Here is a 23,246-nt window from a genome sequence, read left to right as displayed (position 1 = left end):
AAACTACAGAGTCATATTTCACAGCCTCTGAATCCATTCCGCAGTTTGGAGAGTCAAACATTTATGTGCCATTTTTAACTTACACATAGTCTTCTAATTTATCAGACTGTTTGGGTGGATTGGTGAATTGGGTGTTGCTCGTTTTGCTGAAAAAAAGAGACAAAAGGAAAAAAATGAGTTATGACGAATTGGTTACATTTAGAACAATATTAGTTACAAGCTCATCAGTAGAGGCAGGGACATTTCAGCCTCCGTTCGTATTAGAAATGAAAAGAGACAAGCTGCCTAAGCTTTTCATCTTGCACTCATCAGGACAAATCGCAAGATTACCAGCAATAAAGGGAGCAACAATTTATACTGCATGAGAAGAGCGTGCTGATTGGTTGGCAAATGGACTCTGATTAATTTGGCCGTTCACAACAGGCAATGTACAGGCTGTACCCGACCAGCCATGTTTGTAAAACTCAAAACATAATGCCCAACATTGGATGTGATTCTGAAATTGGACTTGCTAAACAACCCTGAGTTTGCTAAGAATTACACTGAAAACCAATTTAAGATTATGAGCCAGGCTCGCAGAGTGGCTCACTTAGGCATGCTAGAAGCCACATATATTCAAACACAGGGCCCTTCCCTTTGCGGACAGAAGGAGCATATCCATGCATTACATCTTTTTCAACAGCCTTTCCCTGGTTTATTCCTCATAGCAATGCCTTGACCAATCAGAGTCAACCTGCCTGGTTTGAATTTGAACAAAAGCTTTGTAGTTAACTGTTCCCTGCTACATTCTCCATGGAAAAGCCTGTAAAAATCAGAGTCCACTTGCCAACCAATCTGCACTCTCATCTCATGCAGTATAAATTGTTGTTCCCTTTACTGTTGGTAATCTTGCGATTTGTCCTGATGAGTGCAAGACAAAAAGTTTAGATAGCATGTCTCTTTCTTCAGCAAATTTCAAGTTCCGTATGACTAAACGACTATTAATATTAGATAACAAAGTTAGGATTAACTATCAGCTCCTGTCTATTAAGACAAATAAAATGCAACTTAAAAGCACTTTAGTTCTGTTTGCCCTGTTGTCTTTATTCCTCTTTTATTCTGCTTTTTTTATTTTCCTATTTTCATTTTCCCCTATCGTTATTTTTCTGCTTGAATTTTACTTCTTTTCCTCCACCTGGTTTTCAGAATAATTAACTTTGAACTCTTTCTTTATCTACCCTCCTTATTAAAGACAAATGTTGGCAAGTGGACTCTGATTACCATTAGTTGATATTAAGAATGATTGTTTTAACTCAATGCCTTCACACTCACACTGCAACACACAATAAGCAGAACTGACATCACAAGACTTAACCTTGCTGCACTTGGAATGGTTTTCGAGTGCAGTCCTGTATTTCATCTTGGTGAGTTCATTGTTATCAAAGGGTTCTTTCTCTAGCTGGCAATCAGAGCCCATAGCACAAGACAAAGCAAAGTCAGTTCTGAGAGAAATAGCAACCCAGTCAAAATCCTTCCAATGTTTTTCAATAATTTGTACAGGGACAGACGGATGTGGGGGTTCATGTGTATAGACTTTTGAAGGAGGCAGGACGTATTGAGGGAGTAATTAGCAAGCATACAGGATCTTGGGCTTCAAAAGTGAAGGTTTTAAAGCAGGTGAGTTTTGCTGAAAACATATAAAATTTTCGTTTAGACCACTGTTATGTCCACACCTTAGAAAGGAGCTGAGGATCCTTGTGAGAATGCAGAAGAGATTGATCTGAATGGTTGCAGGGATGGGGAATTTTTGAGACAAGGTTAGGTTGGAGAAGCTCGGGTTGTTTCCCTTGCAGCAAAGGAAATCGAGGGGAGATTTGATAGAGGTGCACAAGATTCCCCCAAGCGTGTATCAGAGGCAGAGAGAAAACGCAAGGAGAGGAAATCCCAAGTTAGCATCTTGTGCGAAATTCAGTTGTCTGCTGTATCCTGCCCTATTTGCAGTAGATCATTCTGGCCTTAGCAGTCACCCACATACCTACCAGAACCCTAATAAGTCACCTTCGCCTTAAAGGACAAACAACAAGATCTGACAGGTTTAGATATGGTACAAAGAAAAGCTGTTATCATTGGCACAAGGACAAGGTGACACAGATTTAAGATTTTGGACAAGAGATGCTCACCACCACCTTCTCGAAGGCAACATAGGATGGGCAATAAATGCTGCCTCGCCAGTGACACTCCCATCCCATGAGCAAATTAAAGAAAAAGCATATCATGCCTTTATGCAAAGGCTGTTCAATCAAGATTAGATTGGATAGGTGAATGAATGGAATAGGCTGTGTAAATGTGTTGGAGCTGTGTTTCATAAAATGAAAGTGTCAACAAGGATTGGTTGTGTCAAATAGCCTACCTCTATTGCAGAGCCTGTGTTTTCCAGTAACACTGAATTAATTATAGTATTTCAGTCAGTGAGTGAGATATTATGATATTACAGTTAGTGAGTGAGGTAATATTCATATCTTAAGGCCATGAATGAATGGCGATTGTTCACCTCCAATATTATTTGAACTGCTTAAAGAAATTCAAGTATAAAGGAATAAGTTGCAGAATATTACTTCTGCGGGATTTCATTTTTGCACATTTTTGAAGCGATATTTGAAAGGCAAAGTCCCAACTCTAAACAATTCTTATTTAATGTAAAGAATATTTAGCCAATCTTTAGATTTGAGCAATAATTCATTTTTATTTTTTTTATCTCCGTAACCCCATAGTCCCAAATTTGATTGTTTTTTTTTACAAAATTGAGGAAATGCCATTCAGTCCATCAAATAACTTCTTTTGATAGACCATGTACAATCTATGGACAAATAGTGGACTTCAAGCAGCCCATTCAATCTCAGGACGAAAGGTTCTGTAATGTTTCACCCTGTTGATCCATGAGTCATAATGTAAAACTACTGAATACCCCCTCTTGTAGCTAACCTTATTCATCGATCAGCAGATATCTCCCTCAACATAACATTCCACTGTCCTTGCCAGTCACTTCCACACACCAATCAATTATTTTCTTTTCTATTTCTTGCAATTCTCAGTTCTCTGTTGGTGACATTGTTGTTCAGTTTAACCTTGGCCTGGATTTTACAATAGGAATAATGGTGTTGCTAATAGCAATCACTGTTATTTCAGAGTAAATCAGACTGCAACTTCTGGCATCCATTATGGACAGAAAACCAGACATTGTGCTCCTCTATTGGCTTCTTTAACAGTACCTCACTGAGAGACCTGGAATTGAGGTCAATATTAGGGCATGAATTTGCAGTACTTATCCACCGCTTACCCATTAAATGTGGTAGAAGAGGTTAAGGCTGGAGTAAGTGAATTTTTTGATTTTGTGTTAACTGATAATGAAGCAAAACAACCTCTCTGGCCTGGAAAATATAATTTCAGATTATAGGAGATTTTTTAAAAATTGAAAATCAACACTATTTTAAATTTTCCTGTCTGACTCTTATGTCTCCATTATAGTCCCATCTATCTTTACCAATATTTATTTCACTTTGTGCAAATGATTTAAATCTAACTTAAATTTCCTGGATTTTCACTTCCTAGTTTAAGCTCTGTGGGTCTCAGCAACGGTTCTTCAATCTGATTAATCGAAGTGCCTCACTGTTGCTTGCCTTGCTCACATACACCAGAGATTCTCTTTCCAGGGCTCTGCACTGGATCAGACATCTCATTAGAAAATGTCTCCACTCAAAAGTTTCTGTAAAATCCACAGGAATGCGCCAGTGAGGAGAACGGCAATCGCCTGTTCCTTCACTGCTGACCACATAATCCCGGCCAGATGTCTTAGGATGGCCTCATTATAAATGATAGAGAGTGATGCAGCAATTTACAATAAATATACCTATTATAATATATTGCTAATGCAACCTACCATACCACCATACCTGCATTGTTCAGCCTCCTTGTTGGTCCCTGTCAGGTAACTGCTGGGAGCATACCCTTCTCTCCTGTAGACCAAAAGATATCATCCATTTCAAAAAAGGCCCATTTCAGATTTGTTTACATTCTTTCAGTGAACTCATTGGGTGGAATCCTGTGGAGGTGACGGGGTGGGGGTGGGGACTGAGCCTCTGGCTGGAAAGCTGCCGGGAGCTCCGTGCTACCTCCTTTAGGGAAGGCTAGCCATATCTTGTACCACTCAGGCACTTGACAGGCCAGTGGGGGGCCTTCCTCCAGGATCAAGGACCCCAGGGGTGGAGGTCCTGCCTGCTGAGAGCTGCCGGCCAATCAGAGGCTGGCAATTCTATTGAACAGCTGTGCCATCAGGCAGGTGGTGGCTGCAGTTGGTATGACACCATCTGAGGCTTAGGATCAATGTTGCATCCCAGGCCAGAGGTGAGTGATGGTGGGAGGGGTGTTGCGGGGGGGGCGGGGGGGGGGGGGGTTAGCAGCAACGGTGGGAGCTTAGCAGCAAGGGCAGGGGGATTAACAGTAAAGGCTGCCTTGACTCCCTTGTCAATTAAAAATCTCACTAACTCAGTCTTAAAAATATCCATTGACCCTGCCTCCACCGCTCTCCGGGGAAGATGTTCCAAAGATTGACAACCTTCTGAGAGAAAAGATTTCTGCACATCTCCATCTTAAATGGGAGACCCCTAATTTTTAAACTGTGTCCACTAGTTCTAGACTCCCACACAAGGGGAAACATCCTTTCAGCATCCACCCCGTCAAGCCCCCTCAGGATCTTACATGTCTCAATAAGATCACCTCTCATTCTTCTAAGCTCCAATGGGTACAGGCCCAGACTGTCCAACCTTTCCTCATAAGATAAACCCCCAATCCCAGGTATCAGTCAGGCATTGAACACAGTAACTCAGGCAGATGCAAAGACCTTGTACTCTCCAATCCAGGTGCCTTAACCTTGAACGTCAGGTGACCATCTTCAAATGCAGCACTGTGACACAAGTTGCATCTGTAGTGCATCAGTGAAAAGCTAACTTGTGAATAGCTTGTGGGTCTTGGAGGGTCAAATTATGAGACCAAGTGGCATAAACCTGTATAGCATTGCCTTGAGTTTAGAAAAATACGCACATTTATATAACGCTTTTCATGACCATCAGACATCTCAAAGCACTTTGCAGCCAATGAAGTACTTGCTGAAGTGTAGCCACTGTTGCAATGTAGGAAATGCCACAGACAATATTTGCTCAGCAAACTCCCACAAAACCTATTTGATAATAACCAGATATCCTGTTTTTTTGTGATGTCGGTCGAGGGATCTGGACACTGGGGGCAGAATTTTCTTCCCATGTGGTGGAGGGGTGGGGGAGGGTGGGGGGGAGTTCAGGAGTGGGCACGTGTGGGCACGCCTCCGATTGGCGCTCCTGATTGGGGACGTGCTGCCATTTCACGTGGGTGGACCAATTAAGGCCCGCCCAGCGTGATGTCTGCCAGGAAGTGCTATGCGCTCTCTGTGCAGGTGGGGGGGATTCCCTCAGCCGAGAGTGCGCTCTTCCGCCCATGCGCACGAAAGAGCTCACTGAGCTCCCTGAGGCTAAGTGCTGCCTCAGGGAGATCGGTGCCAAATTCAAAAATGGTAAATATAGAAAAATAAAATTTCCCTGACATGTCCCCTCATGTGACACTGTCATGTGAGTTGGGACATGTCCATCACTTTTAATTAAACTTTTATTACATTTTTAGAAACCTACATGAAACCTCATCCCGCCCGTGGATGAGGTTATACGCTTTTTCTGAAGCCCGCCTGGGCTCCCGGCCTGCCTGCCAACCCTAAGGTTGGATGGGCAGGTCCTTTAATGAGTTCAATTACTTTTTAAATGGCCTCAATTGGCCGTTGATAGGTCAGCGGGCACACAGCTGATTCGGCTGCGCCCCCGCTGACCTGAAAATTGAAATGACGCGGGGACGTCGGGAGTTCCACCCAATGTCATCCCGCATCATTTTATGTGTCAGCGAGCAGGCCCCGCCCCCAGCTCACCGACCTCAATATCCTGCCCTGGGAATAACCCCTCCTGCTCTTCTTCAAAACTGTGCCATGAGATCTTTTACATCCAACTGAGCAGGCACGCAGGGCCTCGGTTTAAATCTTGAACTCTCTTCCCCAAAAAGCTGTGGATGCTGGGGCACATTGGAGCTTTTGAGACTGAATTTGATCGAGCATGCTGGGTATGTGTATCAAGGGATATGGAACAAAGACAAGAAAATGAACTTTACGCACAGATCAGCCAGGAACCAAAAGGATATTGGGACAGGCTTGAGGTTCTGAATGGCCTCCTGTTCCTGTGATGTAGATCAGAGAGTATCTGAGAAATGGATTCATATCTTTGGAGCCACAGGTTAAGGGAGACTTTATCCCATCAACCTGAAATATTTATGACAAACTTTAGTAACATGATCTACCCTAATTATTTCTACACAATGGCCTAATTCCTGCAATGACCAAGGATATTTACACAACTAGGGTCAAATACATAGAAAAGAGCACTAACAGAACTGATCAAAGTAGAAATATCACTGCTGGGAATTTTCTTGGGAATTCTTCAGTCAGACATCATTACTTCAGCAGATGATGGGTGGTATTGTACATGTGGCTGGGCTGTGCCTTGAACTTCCACTGGTTACGTCAGTCAGACAATCCAGGAAGATATTCCAAGTGGATTAATTTAGCAACGTTCAGCAAAAGCAGGACATTAATGGCCCATCAAATTATTTCAGGTGGAAAAATTAGAAACAACGTAAACAGAAAGTCAAAGCCTTACCCTTTCATATCTTTTAGTTTCCACCAGTGCTGATCGCTATCATTAATGATGTAGTACTTTTCACCCTTCACTAAGGAGATATCAGTTTGCTCTTTGCCATCATACTGGTACAAAGCTTCCACCATTTTTGAAGATGGTGTTACTGGTTTCGGAAGACTGGTGTGTTCACTCTGTTTACAGCCATAAAAAAAACTGCATGTAAGTGAAATCCAAATCGTTCAAATTAATTAGTCATTTGTTCCATAAAATATAGATTTGTAAATGAATATTGAAGCTGTTTATTAAAAATTGTAATGTCTCTGTTTTTCATTTTCACTTGTAGAGTCTAGACCATTTATCCTACTCCCTGCATCTTGTTCAGTAACTAGTGCTGGTTAACTATTGACCACAGGCCTACTCCTGGTGTCTTATTCAGTAACTAGTGCCTGCTAACTACTGACCACAGGCCTACTCCTGGTGTCTTATTCAGTAACTAGTGCTGGTTAACTATTGACCACAGGCCTACTCCTGATGTCTTATTCAGTAACTAGTATTTGTTAACCACATGCCTACTCCTGGTGTCTTATTCAGTAACTAGTGCTTGTTAACTATTGACCACAGGCCTACTCCTGGTGTCTTATTCAGTAACTAGTGCTTGTTAACCATTGACCACAGACCTACTCCCTGTAACTTGCCCAGTGATTGGAGTTCATTAATTATCCATGACATCCCAACTCAGTCGATGCTTTACTCACCCAGCACCCACATGAGTGCACTTTTCAGCACAGGTTACTAGGCAGCAACCAGGTGCAGAAACCTTATTACTTCTCCTGAAGTCTGAGCGAACTGCCATGTCTCCACTGACTGATAACAACTAACCCAGCATGGATCAGGGATTGATCCTAGGATCTATCTTGGCTCCATGGCCCAATGTTACACTGTAGGATCCATCTATTGGTTGAACCTTGAGGGTAACCTCTCCCTGATCTTTGAAAAGCATTATACTTCCCACCCGCTTTGTGTGTCAAACACCATTTCTTGGCAGTGGAAAGTGAAAGAATAAAGAACAGTTTGTGCTTTTTGCCCACAAAGGCAAGTTGTGTTTGATACACTTGATTTGAGTTAATTGATGAAGTAACAGAGAGGGTCGATGAGGGTATTGCAGCTGATGGTGTGTATATGGATTTCAAAAGATGTTTGATAGTGTGTCACGTACTTGGTAGCAACGTTGAAGCCCAGTGGATGAAAGGGGCAATGGTAGCAAGGATATACAGTAGTTAAGTTAGAGAGAGTGGTGGTGAATAGTTATTTTTCTGACTGATGGTAGGCTTACATTATCGGTATTAGCGGCACTGCTCTTTTTGATATGCATTAATGTCCTGGGCTCAGGTAGACAGGGCACAATTTCAAATCTTACTGATGACACAAAGGTTGGACATGTAGTAAACAGAGTGGACGACTCTATCAAACTTCAGGAGGACAAAAAGGAATGGAAAAATTGATAGAAACATGGCAGATGAAATATAGTGTAGAGAAGTGTGAAGTGAAACATTTAGGTAGGAGGAATGAAGGGAGGTGTTGTGTTTTTATAATGATATAAAAGCACCAACTGCTCATGAGGGATTGTGTAAACATGTTGTGGATTCATTTGTTGAGGCACATGGGAACGTGTACACAGTGGTATAAAGCCTGAAGACACATCAGCAGAAGAGCTGTCTGCACTGTGCTCTGCTGAAAGCAAAAGCAAAACTAAAACTGGATTGCATGACACACTTCCTTTCCAGTGATGTCATGCTGCAATCCTTTAAAGGCATATTACAACAGAAGGCAATCCGAATTACATGACACAGGTTTAAATAGGATGCAGGAACAGAGAGGCTTGGGGATATTAATTTATAAATGTTTGAAGGTGGCAGAACAAGTGGATAAATCAAATGGGATCCTTGGTTTTATAAAGAGAGGCATTGAGTATAAAATCAAAGAAGCTGTACCAAAACTTTCTATGTAACTTGTTTGGCCTCAGTTAGAGAATTGTGTCCAATTTGGGGTGCCGGACAATAGGAAGGATGTCAAGGGCTTGGAGAGGGTGCAGGGGAGGTTAAATTGATGGGTACCTGGGTTGAGGGACTTCAGTTGTATGGAGAGACTAACAAAGCTGGGGTTGTTCCCCTCAGAGCCGGGAGGGGAGATTTAATACAGGAGCTCAAACTCATGAAGGGTTTTGATAGAATAGATTGGGAGAAACTGTTTCTACTGGCAGAAGGGTCAATAACCAGAGGACAGCAATATAAGATAATTGACAAAATTGTCAGGGAGAACTCTTTTTACACAGTGAGTTGCTGTGATTGGAAATGCACTGTCTGAACAGGTGCTGGAAGTAGATTGTGATACTGTTAGGCTTAAATGAAAGCATTGGGAGGGGTCTAATGTGGAGCATAAACACAGGTATGAGGCTGAGTGATCTTATTCTATACTGTTTGTGTCTATGATGCTATGAAAGTGTAGTGCCCAGAATTAGACACAATGAAGAGAATTTTAACATGTGACTGAATGGGTTTGCAATTGGATAGCGGGTTAAAACAGCTGAAACTGCCAGTGTAGTGGGAAGCTGATAGGAACCCACTGACTTCCACCACCTCCATGGGTTAGCAATTAATATGCAAAGACCTCATTATAAGCTATTTAAACCTGGACTTTTTGAATTTAACTTTGGGTGCACGGGCTTCCGAGTCTTCCTGGAACTCATCAGGGAGAAAAGGCAAGCGGACAGTGGGGGCTGATTGGGCTGAATGAGTGACAGGTATTACAGACAGGAAAGAGAGGCAAGATGAACTTTATTTTTCTCACCGTCTTGTCCTTAAACAGTGTTGTTTTAATTTTTGAAATAGGCTGCGGCGTGTTTACCCAGTCCTCTGTTTGTGAAGTCAATTTCAAAGTGAGTCGCTGCAAAACCTCTTTAGGCTAAATCAGAAGTACTGTTTATTCATACATTCAAAGCTGCTCACACACACACACACACACACACACACACACACACGTAGGAGATAGGACAGACTAGGAATAATTTATAACAAAAAAACAAAAGATAGGAAAATTAATTCACATGAATGTTAGTGTCAGAGTCCAGTGAGAGCTTCATTTAGCAGCTGACGTTCAGGTGGGTTCAGCTAGGTGAAAGCAGGAGTTGCTGAAGTCCTTCAAAGTTGGTGGTGACGCAGCGAGATGAGGTTGGTATACAGAGACTTTGCCCACTCTATGGGTGATGACAGGAATCTTCCAGAGAACCAGGCTTTGAGAGGGCTTAGACTTGAGGCAGGCTTTGTTGTCAGCCTGGGGTCCTACTTTGGTTTTGACAGGTTGGATGTTATCAGCAGATTGCCTGGGCAGTTCAGGAATGTAACATTGAAGCTTTCCAAAGGCCAAAGGAGCTCCTTTCATGTGGTGTTGCCCATGATGAGTCAGTTTCAGGTTAACAATCAGTTTCTATGTCTCTGGTCAAAATCTATCGTTCACCTTAGGAGAGAGATGGTGGCTATTAGCGCCTCCGCCAGTACAATGATCTCCAATGGCTCTCTCTCTGTTTGTTAAAAGCCCAGGCTGGGGAGACAGGCCAGCTGTTGCTCCCTTGTTTTATTGAATGTATTGGGTTCACACAATGATAGGTGTGAGATGCCATAAAGATGACAGTTGAGCTTTGTCCTGTAATTACTGTTGGAAATTTCCAGAACTGTAGCTAACTTGCAAATCATGTGACTTGTAGCAGCCATGGTTTTTAGTCCAGGAGTCCATTTTTAAGTGAGTAAAAAGTAAGATTCAATTTACACAGTTTATGATCTCTTTCATGTTTCATGGACATGGCAAAGACCAGAAATGCTCTAAATACTGAAATCTCACAGCTGCTTCTGTGCCCAAATGAAAGACTTCTGCTCATAGGATTTGCACTGAAAGTTCGCTTTCACTGCTTTTCAGGTGATTTCCAACACTGGAGTCTACATGATCTCCATTTCCCAGTGTCAATCTTCACAGCAACTTGGGAGCAGATTCTGCAGCTCCACTTAGAACATCTGATGAGGGACTAGAGCAGTAGCAGCAGAAAAAATTACCACCAGCAGCTGCTTCTTCTGTCAGCCACCTGCTACTCCACATGAACAGCGGATACACACAAATCTCCAGCTCACAGGACACCCCTACCACAGGGTTTTAAAAAAAATTCTTTCATGGGATGTAGGCATCACTGGCCAAGGCCAGCATTTATTGCCCATCCCTAATTGCCCTTGGGAAGGTGGTGGTGAGCTGCCTTCTTGAACTGCTGCAGTCCGTGTGGTGCAGGTACACCCACAGTGCTGCTAGGGAGGGAGTTCCAGGATTTTGACCCAGTGACAGTGAAGGAACGGTGATATATTTCCAAGTCAGGATGGCGAGTGGCTTGGAGGGAAACTCCCAGGTGGTGTTGTACCTGTTGCCCTTGTCTTTCGCGGTGGTAGAGGTTGTAGGTTTAGAAGGTGCTGTTGAAGGAGCCTTGGTGAGTTGCTGCAGTGCATCTTGTAGATGGTAAACACTGCTGCTACTGTGCGTCACTGGTGAAGGGAGTGAATGTTGAAGTTGGTGAATCAAGTGGCCTGTTTTGTCTTGAATGGCGTTGAGTTTCTTGAGTGTTGTGGGAGCTGTACTCATCCAGGCAAGTGGAGAGTATCCCATCACACTTCTGACTTGTGCCTTGTAGATGGTGGACAGGCTTTGGGGAGTCAGGAGGTGAGTTACTCTTCGCACGATTCCTAGCCTCTGACCTGCTCTTGTAGCCACAGTATTTATATGACTAGTCTAGTTCAGTTTCTGGATAATGGTAACCCCCAGGATGTTGACAGTGGGGGATTCAGTGATGGTGATGCCATTGAATGTCAAGGGGCAGTGGTTAGATTCTCTCTTGTTTGAGATGGTCATTGCCTGACACTCATGTGGTGCGAATGATACTTGCCACTTGTCAGCTCAAGCCTGGATATTGTTCAGGTCTTGCTGCATTTGGACATGGACTGCTTCAGTATCTGAGGGGTTGCGAATGGCGCTGAACATTGTGCAATCATCAGCGAACTTCCCCACTTCGGACCTTATGATGGAAGGAAAGTCATTGATGAAGCAGCTGAAGATAGTTGGGCCGAGGACGTGACCCTGAGGAACTCTTGCAGTGATGTCCTGGAACTGAGATGATTGACCACTGGCAGACAATTGGCTTTATGGACATGAATGAGTAACAAGTCTTCGGATGCTGGAGGCATTGTGTTAGGTGTTGCTGACGCTTGCAAGCTTCTGCCAAGTTGACAAATTGGACATGCATTGGCAATGACGGTCAATGTCACCACAGCCCTGAACTTCTTCACCTCCAGCTTCTCCCAGGGATCACCTGCAAGATTTCACAATCTGCTGCCACAGGTGAGTGATGCCATGTTTGCCAGAATATGAATTATATACACTTCTCACTCAATCAGGTCAGTCAGAATAAGCGGGTGCAGAGCTTTGCAGCTCCGGCTGGCTTCCCACAGGCCCAGGGAGTTATTGACTGCACATGTGGGAACAAAAATGTGCCTCCAAATCACCTTGGTGCTTTTGTCAGCGTAAACGTCTTCCATTCCATCAATATTCAGCTCGTGTGCCACCACTGAAAGATCATCGTGCATACCCGTACAAAATTTCCTGGGAGCTGCCACATGCATTTTTCCCACACCAGCCAGGTCTCCCTGACATCTTCACATCTCGATGCAGTGTGAATCAATGGCCCTGGAGATAAGGGCTACCTTCTGAAAATCTAGCAATCTACAACTCGGGTAATTTCCAAGGTGCCCCCTCTGCAGTGGTCAGGGTAGCTATTTTAGGACAGCCGCCCCCTGTTCCCTACCTCTCCCTGGTGTTTCCCACTCTGTCCTGCAAGGAGAGAAAGTTGAGAGTTATGAGTGTGAGAAATGGAATGTATGGATTGGATGGAAGGAGAATATGTGTGGTAAGTGACTGAGATTTCAATATGATGAGGGTGTGTCAGTGGTGGCTGTACAGATGAGGATGTGTGGAGGGGCCCAGACAGAGAGGCATGGATGGAATCAGAGCTCCAGGTCCTGCTTCAGTTTAAATAACTACACAAGTCTTTATGTCTCATTCTAGCAGTGTCCTTTTAAATATTTCAGCTGAACTTGGCAGGATGGTATGTTGCCTCCCTAGTGCCAGGGTCAAGGATGTCTCAGAGTGGCTGCAGGACGTTCTTGTAGGGAAGGGTGAACAGCCAGAAGTCGTGCTCCACATTGGTACCAATGGCTTAGGTAGAAAGGGGGATGTGTCCTGCAATCAGAATTTAGGGAGCTAGATTGAAACGTAGCAAGCAGTGCCTCAAATATAATAAATTCTGGATTACTCCCAGTGCCATGTGCCAGTGAGTACAGAGATAGGAGGATAAGACAGATGAATGCGTGGCTGGAAAGATGGTGCAGGAGGGAGGGCTTTAGATTCCTAGGACACTGGGACTGGCTCTGGGGGAGACAGCACCTATAGAAGCCAGATGGATTGCACATGAACAGAGCTGGGACTGAGTTCCTTGCAGGGCATTTTGCTAGTGCTGTTGGGAGGGCTTTAAACTAACGCAGCAGGGTTGTGGGAACCAGAGAGAATATTAGAGAGTAATACCAGGGTGCACAGAATACTGGGAGGGACAAATAGCACTAGAATAGAGAATAGTAAGTTAATTGATGAAGTCGGCGTGAGGTAGAAAGTAACAAAATCTAAGTCAGGGTTACTATGCATATATGTGAATGCACGGGGTATGGTTAATAAGATTGAGGAGTTACAGGCGCAGGTTGCCATGTAGAAACATTTGGGGGGATTTTCCCCTCATTGGTTGGGCATGTCAGATGGGCCTTGGAGCGACCAAGAAACAGACCACCGCCCGCGATCGAGCCCCGACCGTGATTTCACGCTGACTGGCCAATTAACGGGCAGCCAGCGTGAAACGTGCACTGAAAGGCTCAGCGCTGCCGGGGTGGGGACGGGAGGAGCACGAGAGCTGAAGTTTATGTGCATGCATGGAGGGTGCACACAGAGAGAGCTCCCTGAAGGCACAGAGCTGCCTTAGGGAGCTGAATGATTTAAAAATTAAAATTAAAGATTTGAAAAGTAAGGGAAACATGCCCCCATATGTGACTCTGTCACATGGACAGGGGCATGTTAAAAATGAGTTAAAAATTTTTTTACTTTTTTTTATTCACTGTTGGAAACTTCATCCCGCCGGTGGATGAGGTTTCGCAAAAAATGCAAAGGCCACCTGGCCTATTCACCCACCCGGCAACTGTAAGGTTGGACGGGCAGTGAAAAATTCAATTTAATGAATTGATTAATGGGCTTTATAGCCTTCTTAATTGCCATCAGGCGCACTGCCGACTCTTGCACGCACGCCCGCCAACTGAAATAGCGTGCGATGATGTCGGGACGCGCGCTATTTCATGCTTGCATATGTCGGATACACGTCCGCGCACCGAGCTGAAAATCCTGCCCATGATGTTGTGGTGATATCAGAGACCTGGCTCAAGGAAGGGCAGAACTGGGTGTTAGATATTCCCTGGTACAAGGTGTTCAGAAAAGATAGGAAAGGAAGGAAAGGATGGGAGCGGTGGATTTGGTTAAGGAGAGCATTGCAGTGTTGGAGAAAGAGGATATCCCAGAGGGTTCAAGGACAGAATCAATTTGGCTAGAGTGAAGGAACAAAAAGGGTACAGTTACATTGCTCCGTGTAGTCTATAGACCACCAAACAGTGAGAAGGGCATAGAGGAACAAATCCACAGGGAAATTGCAAAGAGATGCAAGCATTATAGAGTAGTTATAATAGGAGACTTTAATTATCCAAATGTAGACTGGGACAGTGGTAGTGTACAGGATGGAGAGGGGCAAAAGTTTCTAGATTGTGTTCAGGAGAAATTGCTACAGCAGTATGTGTCCAATCCAACAAGAAAAGACGCAATGTTGGACCTGGTTCTTGGAAATGAGGCGGGCCAAGTAGATCAAGTGTCAGTGGGGGAACATTTAGAAGCCAGTGATCATTGTATTGTACATTTTAGGATGATGATAGAAAATGACGATAGGCAATCCAGAGTAAGAATAATTAACTGGACAAGAGCCGACTTCGATGGGGCAAGAACGGAGCTGGGCCAGATAGATTGGAACAAAAGATTTGCAGGAAAAGCTATAGCTGAACAATGGGCTACCTTCAAAAAAGAATTGGTTCGGGCACAAAGTATATTTCATTGAAATGGAAAGGTAGGGCAAACAAATCCAGAACTCCCTGGATGAAAAAGGAGATTGAAATTAAGATAAAGAAGAAAAAGTGTGCTTATGGCAGGTGTCAGGTAGGAAATACAATTGAGAACTAGGCTGAATACAGAAGGTTCAGAGGAAAGGTGAAAGAACATATTGTCGAAGCGAAGAGGGATTATGAGAAAAAACTGGCAGCCAACATAAAGGGGAATACCAAAGTCTTCTATAGGCATATAAATAGTAAAAGGGCAGTTAAAGGAGGAATAGGGCCGATTAGGGACCTAAAAGGGAATTTACACATGGATGAAGGGGCCATGGCCGAGGTATTAAATGAATAATTTGCATCCGTCTTTAGCAAGGAGGTAGGTGCTACCCAGGCCATGGTGACAGATGAGGAAACTCTGTCACTAGAAGGGTTCAAAATTAATAAAAGGAAAGTTTTGAAAAGACTGTAGGTACTTAAAGGTGACAAGGCACCGGGACCGGGTGAGATGCATCCAAGGATATTGAAGGTAGTGAGAGTAGAAATTGCAGGGGCACTGGCCATAATTTTTCAGTCTCCCTTAGACTCAGGGGTGGCGCCAGAGGACTGGAGAATTGCAAACATTACACCCTTGTTCAAAAAAGGTTGTAGAGATAAACCCAACAATTACAGACCAGTCTGTTTAACTTCAGTGGTGGGCAAGATTCTAGAAACAATTATTTGGGATAAAATTAGTAGTCACATGGAAAAATATGGGTTGATAGGGAAGAGCCAGCATGAATTTCTAAAGGGGAAATCATGTTTAACTAACTTGCTGGAGTTTTTTGAAAAGGTAACAACAAAGGTCGATGAGGGTAATGCTATTGATGTGGTGTACATGGACTTTGAAAAGGCATTTGACAGAGCGCCACACAACAGACTTGTGAGAAAAGTTATTGCTCATGGAATAAAATGGACAGTAGCAACGTGGATACAAAATTGCTGAAAAATAGGAGACAGAGAGTAATGGTCAATGGATATTTTTCAGGCTGGAGGGAGGTTTGTCGTGGAGTTCCCCAGGGGTCGGTATTGGGACCCTTGCTGTTCCTGATATATATAAATGATCTAGATCTTGGTGTGAAGGGGGCAATTTCAAAGTTTGTGGATTATACAAAGCTTGGGAGTGTTGTGAAATGCAAGAAGGACAGTGTAGAACTTCAAAAGGATATAGACAAGTTGGAGGAGTGGGCAGATAGGTGGCAGATGAAGTTCAATGCAGGGGAGTGTGAGGTGATGTATTTTGGTAGGAAGAACTTGGAACCAGTGTTATCAGGTCACAAATCATGACTACCATGCCCAAAAAAAATTGGCAGGTGAATTTTTAGCCTTCTGTTCCTGCACCCCTTTAAAATTTTACCAATTAGTTCATGATTCCTCTCCTTATTCTTCCTACCACACCATATCACTTCACGCTTCTCTGCGTTACATTTCATTGCCATGTGGGTCTGCCCATTTCAGCACTTTGTCTATGTCCTTGTAAGCCTGGGGTAAAAATTACATGGTAAACACCAACTGAGCAGGAAGAACATCTTTCAGTATTGATTCCACTCGTACTCTGCCTTACTATAATCAGCCTACAACAAATTGGCTCTGGGTGGACAATGTGTATATTCTGTATACTCTGTCTATACTGTTCTTTTTCTTTATTCATTCACGGGCTGTGGGCTTCACTGGCTGGACCAGCATTTATTGCCCATCCCTAATTGCCCTTGAGAAGGTGGTGGTGAGCTGCCTTCTTGAACCGCTGCAGTCCATGTGGTGTAGGTACACCCACAGTGCTGTTAGGAAGGGAGTTCCAAGATTTTGACCCAGCGACAGTATTGGAATGGCGATATACTCTACATATACTCTGGTTTTGCTCTCTCTATACTCTGCATATACTCTGGTTTTGCTCACTGTATACGCTGCATATACTCTGGTTTTGCTCTCTGTATACTCTGCATGTACTCTGGCTGGGATTTCCCAGCCCTTTTGTGGCTTGACCTGCCATGGGGGATGTGGTGGCCCAGCCAAAAGGCCATTGACTTTCGGTGGGACTGGACAATCCCAGTGGCGGCCAGGGCTGAAAAATCCCATCCTCTGTTTATACTTTGCAAATACTCTGTTTACACTCTATAATCTGTGTACACTTTGTGTTTACAGTGTGTTTACCCTGCGTATACTCTGTTTACTCTGCATATACTCTGTGCACCAAACTATAAACAGACCCAAGACTTCTCTTTTCCAACTCCACAGTAAGAAATTCAACATTTTGAAACTCCAATGCAGTCTCCATGGGGATAAATCAAATGAATTACAGAGCAGAGGAACAACATCTCCCAGAAACTGGACAGCTGCCAAGTTTCCCTCATGTTCCTGCCTAAACATCTGGGACAAACAAACGTTTGCAGCATTTAATAATTCATCCATTTTATTTGAAGCTGAACAGAAAACCATTTTTCACCTATTGTCAGGGTCAGGCAATGCTTTCAGTGAAATGGATTCCCTAACATCTTCCAGACCAACTATAATCACAGCAGACCTCTGTGGAAACATCATTCACATTTATTCCAAAGTGATTTGGTACTTCAAGCTCCTGCTTCTGGCTTTTTTGTGAGGTTATATTGTAACATTAACATGATCAACTCCATCTATGGGCTTTAGGAAGGTGCTAAAGTAAATAATCACCACTGGGGTGGCAGACTGAAGCCAGGGTGTGAGAACAATTAACTTATTTTAAGAGCAAAAATATCTGAGTATTACCTCTTCACTGGGGACAGGAGGGAGCGGTAAGGAGCTGCATCTATGAGAATCTCTTCTTAATACACCTTAACACAAGCAAACAAAAAATAGCACAGTTCATTTCAACAACATTCCTATTTTGATAGGTCGTGAAATCTCGTAAATATTAATAATGTACTATTGTTTATAAACTTTGTAATGATTAAAAATGGCGATGTTAACACTGTAAATTATACATCAGGACACATTACCAGGTCTAAACATAGGTATCAAGTGATGTTGGTAAAATGGGCACAAGAATGATTGTCCTTAAGTTGGAACTAATAGGTTTTATCTTTCCACTTTCTCAGATTCTGTTGTTTCTGAAGCTATTCTATTGAGCGGCATAATGTTACATCCTGTGAGAAATCCTAGGCTTTGGGTGCTCGCTAATGGTTAGGCTGCAATTCCATAGGGACTGTTCTCAGAAAGCAAGAATAAGCTTTATTGTCAACAGTAATAAATGAGGTCAAAACGCATGTAATCTGATCAAAACTACCAACAGGAACCTAAAACTGTCAAATTATGCAGTCAGTTATGTAGCATCGGAATACATGAGCAGTTAAAACCAAATATATGCTCACTCCATGCCTCCTCCCTAACCCAATAATCACCGCATGATTTGTCCCTGCCATTTTCTAAATGCAGTGCTTCCATTCTGCCCTCCCCCAATCATGTCTGCCAGCTTCAGCAAACTGGGAGCTGAAAGGGGGGAGACTGCTCCTGGTTAAAGAAATAAATCGGAAGATGGATGGATGGTTCTTGAGGGGAAGTGACAGGCCAATTTGAACCATCCTACAGCTGAATTGGACACAACACAAATACTGATGAATTAATCCAAAACAGACCCATCCACCTTATTGGAAATTTGGTTCGATTCTGCTCCCAACTGGACAGGTGCAAACAAATAACTGAAGCGGCTAATGACATTTTCCTTTTATTTATTCTTTCATGGGGTGTGGGTGTTGCTGGGAAGGCCAGCATTTGTTGCCCATCCCTAATGGCTCTTGAACTGAGTGGCTTACTAGGCCATTGCAGAGGGCAGTCTGTATCCACATTACTGTGTGTCATATGTAGGCCAGACCAGGTAAGGATGGCAGATTTCCTTCTCTAAAGGGTATTAGTGAACCAGATGGGTTTTTACAACAATCAATGATGGTTTTCTGGTAACCATTACTGAGACTAGCTTTATATTCCAGATTTATTAATTGAATTTAAATTCCACCAGCTACCATGGTGGGATTTGAAGCCGTGTCCCCAGAGCACTAACTCTGGGTTACTAGTTGAGTGCCAGTTTAGGTCACTGCCTCCCAAAATGTTGGTCTGTATGTCAAAGGGGCTGATATATAAAGGGAGCAGGCACAGCACAGATTCACCTGAATTATATCGCAGCTAAAGGGTTAAATTCTGAGAACTGGCTACAGAGACCCTGCTTGTATTCTCTTGAGTACAGGAGTATTTGAAACTTCAACAACATGTTGTTTTTCAGCAATACTCAAGTTCTGTACTTCCAAATGACTATTTGAGTACAGATGATTAGGTTACAGGCCTTAAAGGAGGAGATTAAAATAAAAAATTGTGTTGATAAGATACATAGAAACAGTTTCCTGTTGTGAGAACCCATAACAACAAGATGCAACTTTACAATTATATCCCACAGTGAAATCAGGAATCACTTCTTCATATAAAAAGGGAGTGAAAACCTAGAAACCTCTCCCCAAAATTCTGGAGGACAATTGGAGCTTTCAAATAACAAAGAACAAAGAAAAGTACAGCACAGGAACAGGCCCTTCAGCCCTCCAAACCTGCGCCGATCATATTACCTGTCAAACTAAACATTTTGCATGGGGTCCGTATCCCTCTATTCCCATCCTACTCATGTATTTGTCAAGCTGCCTCTTAAACACCACTATCGTACCTGCTTCCACCACCTCCTCTGGCAGCGAATTCCAGACACTCACTACCTTGTGCGTAAAAATTTGTCCTGCACATCTCCTCTAAAGTTTTCTCCACTCACCTTAAATCTATGTCCCCTAGTAATTGACTCTTCCACCCTGGGAAAAAGCTTCTGACTATCTACTCTGTCCATGCCACTCATAATTTTGTAAACTTCTATCAAGTCGCCCCTCAATCTCCGTCGCTCTAGTGAGAACAATCCGAGTTTCTCCAACCTCTCCGCATAGTTAATAACCTCCAGACCAGGCAGCATCCTGGTAAACCTCCTCTGCACCCTCTCCAATGCCTCCATATCCTTCTGGTAATGTGGCGACCAGAATTGCATGCAATATTCCAAGTGTGGCCTAACCAAGGTTATATACAGCTGCAGCATGACTTCCCAGCTTTTATACTCAATACCCCTGCCAATGAAGGCAAGCATGCCATATGCCTTCCTGACTACCTTATCCACCTGCGATGCCACTTTCAGTGACTTGTGGACCTGTACACCCAGATCCCTCTGCCCGTCAATGCACTTAAGGGTTCTGCCATTTGCTGTATAATTCCTAACTGCATTAGACCTTCCAAAATGCATTACCTCGCATTTGTCCAGATTAAACTCCATCTGCCATTTCTCCACCCAAGTCTCCAACCGATCTATATCCCGTTGTATCCTTTGACAATCCTCTTCACTATCTGCAACTCCTCCAACCTTAGTGTCATCTGCAAACTTACTAATTAGCCCAGTTACATTTTCCTCCAAATCATTTACATATATTACAAACAGCAAAAGTCCCAGCACTGATCCCTGCGGAACACCACTAGTCACAGCTCTCCATTTAGAAAAGCACCCTTTCACTGCTACCCTCTGTCTTCTATGACCAAGTCAATTCTGTATCTGTATCCATCTTGCCAGCTCACCTCTGATCCCGTGCGGCTTTACCTTCTGTTGCAGTCTGCCATGAGGGACCATGTCAAAGGCCTTACTGAAATCCTTGTAGATAACATCCACTGCCCTTCCATCGTCGATCATCTTTGTCACTTCCTTGAAAAACTTGATCAATTTAGTGAGACACGACCTCCCCTTCACAAAACCATGCTGCCTCTCACTAATACGCCCATTTGCTTCCAAATGGTAGCAAATCCTGTCACAAAGAATCTTCTCCAATAATTTCCCTACCACTGACGTAAGGCTCATCGGCCTGTAATTTCCTGGATTATCCCTGCCACCCTTCTTAAATAATGGAACAACATTGGCCATTCTCCAGTCCTCTGGGACCTCATCCGTAGCCCTTGCCTCCCTCAGTACTCTGGGGTAGATCCCATCTGGCCCTGGGGACTTATCCACCTTAATATTCCTCAGGACGCCTAACACCTCCTCTTTTTTGATCTCAACATGATCCAAGCTATCTACACACTCTTCCCTAGACAAATCAACTGCTAAGTCCTTCTCTTTGGTGAATACTGATGAGAAGTACGCATTTAGTATCTCTCCCATTTCTTCTGGCTCCACACACAGATTCCCACCTCTGTCCCTGAGTGGGCCTATCCTTTCCCTGGCTACCCTCTTGCTTTTTACATATGTATAAAAGGCTAAGGTCAATGGATTTTCTTTGGGTAAATGCAGCAAGAGGTACGGTGAAGGTCTTATGGTGCAGTGGGGAGTTTCTTTACCTCTGAGCCATGAAGCTCTGGGTTTAAGTCCCACTTCAAGATTTTATGGCTAATGGACAATTAATTTGTAACATGGCCAAATAGGTTGATTGTCAGCCTGTAAATCTTTCCAATGTGATAAGAGTGGTTGGGTTTCATGGTCAGCCATACTACAGGAGGCAATGGCAAGCCATTGTAGTACTTTGCCAAGCATGGACCAATCTGATGAATGTCCAAGATTGTCTTCTTAGGGTACTTGATGGAGGAGGAAAATCCAGGGATATGGAGCTAAGCTGGGTAAATGGGGTTAAAATCCAAATCAGCCTTGATCTAATTGGACAGAGCAGGCTTGAGGGAGTGAATGGCCTCATTGTTCCAATGCAAAATATTAATGAAAACAAACATATGCTCATATTCTTTGTTAGGTATGCATTGGAACACTATCATTTTGATTTAAAGTATGTTCACTTGTTTGGAACTTAATTTTGTTTCTTTTTTGTCTATAATTTCCGAAAATACCATCAACTGCTTTAACATCTTAATTCAACGTTAGTGATGTGCATATTAAGGTATAAATGCCTTGGCTAATTGACAATTACTAGCTACAGCATGTATGTATTAGGAGCTACTTTGTTTATTGTTAGTGCAGGGCTATTGTTGATGCTAGGTTTATGGAATATGAAAATAAAGTGAATGCATTACCAGTGTTCCAGGTAAGAAAGGTTATGGTTATCACAAACCTCTGTGTGTTACATTTGTACAGGCTGGGGCTGCTTGGCTTCTCTGTAAACAGCAAAGCCATTTGTCACCTGCCCAAAATGCGCTATGGTACTTCAGAGCCAGGTGCTGATTATTTTTGATTGCTTAAAAAAAACACAAGGAAAATGGATGTTAGCTCAGCACTAAAATCACAAGCTAAACAATGACTAATGTGGCCAACAGTTAAATCAATCATTCATTTGTATTTTCTTGAAGCTCCACTTGCATTGAATCTTATACAGTTCATTAGCATTATTAATGCAGAATCATCATGTATTGAATTATGCTCCAGTTTAATGTGCATTCACTGTCAGTACAGATATCTACAAATTGCCACAGCTCTGCATTTTCCACATTGGATTCATCGCACGCAAGTCGCCAGTGGTTCCTCGTTTTGGAGGGCTGTTAGCAGGAAGTAGAAAATGCTGCAGTCACCAAAGGAGAGGACCAAGAGTAATTGACAGTCACTGAGAGCCAGTGTCGCTGCCTTTCATCATCCCAGAGCTTCTGATGTAGGCCAGAAGCTACTGACCTGGCCATATGGCACCTGCTGTGCAGTGCAGGGAAAACTGGAGCTGAGGGCAAATTGGTACCAAGCAAAACATGAAGGGAATTTAGGAATTGCAGTTACTTTGCCAAGCCTCTGCTCCATTTGGACTATCTTTCAGGCTTCAAGTCTACTTCTTCCCCACCCCAGCCTGAGTGTCCACCTCTACTTTTCTGGGTGTGGTCCATCCTCCAACCTACCCACTGGAATCACCTTGATTGTCCCATCCTTAACTCACTGGCACCCTCCCAATGCCCCCCCTCTATCCTCTGGCACCCCCTACCATGCCCCACTGTCTACTGACCATTGTATTTTGGGCCCAAGTTTTAGTCTCCCCACAAGCAGAAACATTTTCTTTCTACAGTTACTCTATCAAACTCCTTCATAATTTTAAGGGCTTCGATCAGGTTACTGCTCAGCCTTTTCTTTCCTAGAGGAAAGAGTTTAGCATATTCAACCTTTCCTGATGGCTTGCTGATCAGATCAGAAAGACATTTTTTTGAGATTCGAAGGTTGCTCAAGTGAGAAATGTGCATTTGT

At 43.3% G+C, this 23,246-nt stretch overlaps 1 protein-coding gene across 1 annotated transcript in view; it reads right to left on the bottom strand.

Moving 5' to 3' along the window:
- The window catches only part of LOC144692049 (cytoplasmic tyrosine-protein kinase BMX-like), a 94,216-nt gene that overhangs the window by 57,482 nt on the left and 13,488 nt on the right, over positions 1-23,246 (bottom strand). Inside the window, exons 5-8 of the mRNA XM_078560605.1 lie at positions 12,634-12,659; positions 6,765-6,934; positions 3,930-3,992; positions 84-146 (exon numbers count right to left, since the gene is read on the bottom strand). Of these exons, the coding sequence (XP_078416731.1) occupies positions 84-146; positions 3,930-3,992; positions 6,765-6,934; positions 12,634-12,659 (322 nt within the window). The remainder of the gene's footprint in view (positions 1-83; positions 147-3,929; positions 3,993-6,764; positions 6,935-12,633; positions 12,660-23,246) is intronic.

Source organism: Cetorhinus maximus, chromosome 16 (genome assembly GCF_964194155.1).
Source record: "Cetorhinus maximus chromosome 16, sCetMax3.hap1.1, whole genome shotgun sequence".
Classification (NCBI taxonomy): Eukaryota; Metazoa; Chordata; class Chondrichthyes; order Lamniformes; family Cetorhinidae; genus Cetorhinus; species Cetorhinus maximus.
The sequence above is the reverse complement of the archived record's forward strand: the minus strand, read 5'-3'. Positions and strand labels throughout refer to the sequence as shown.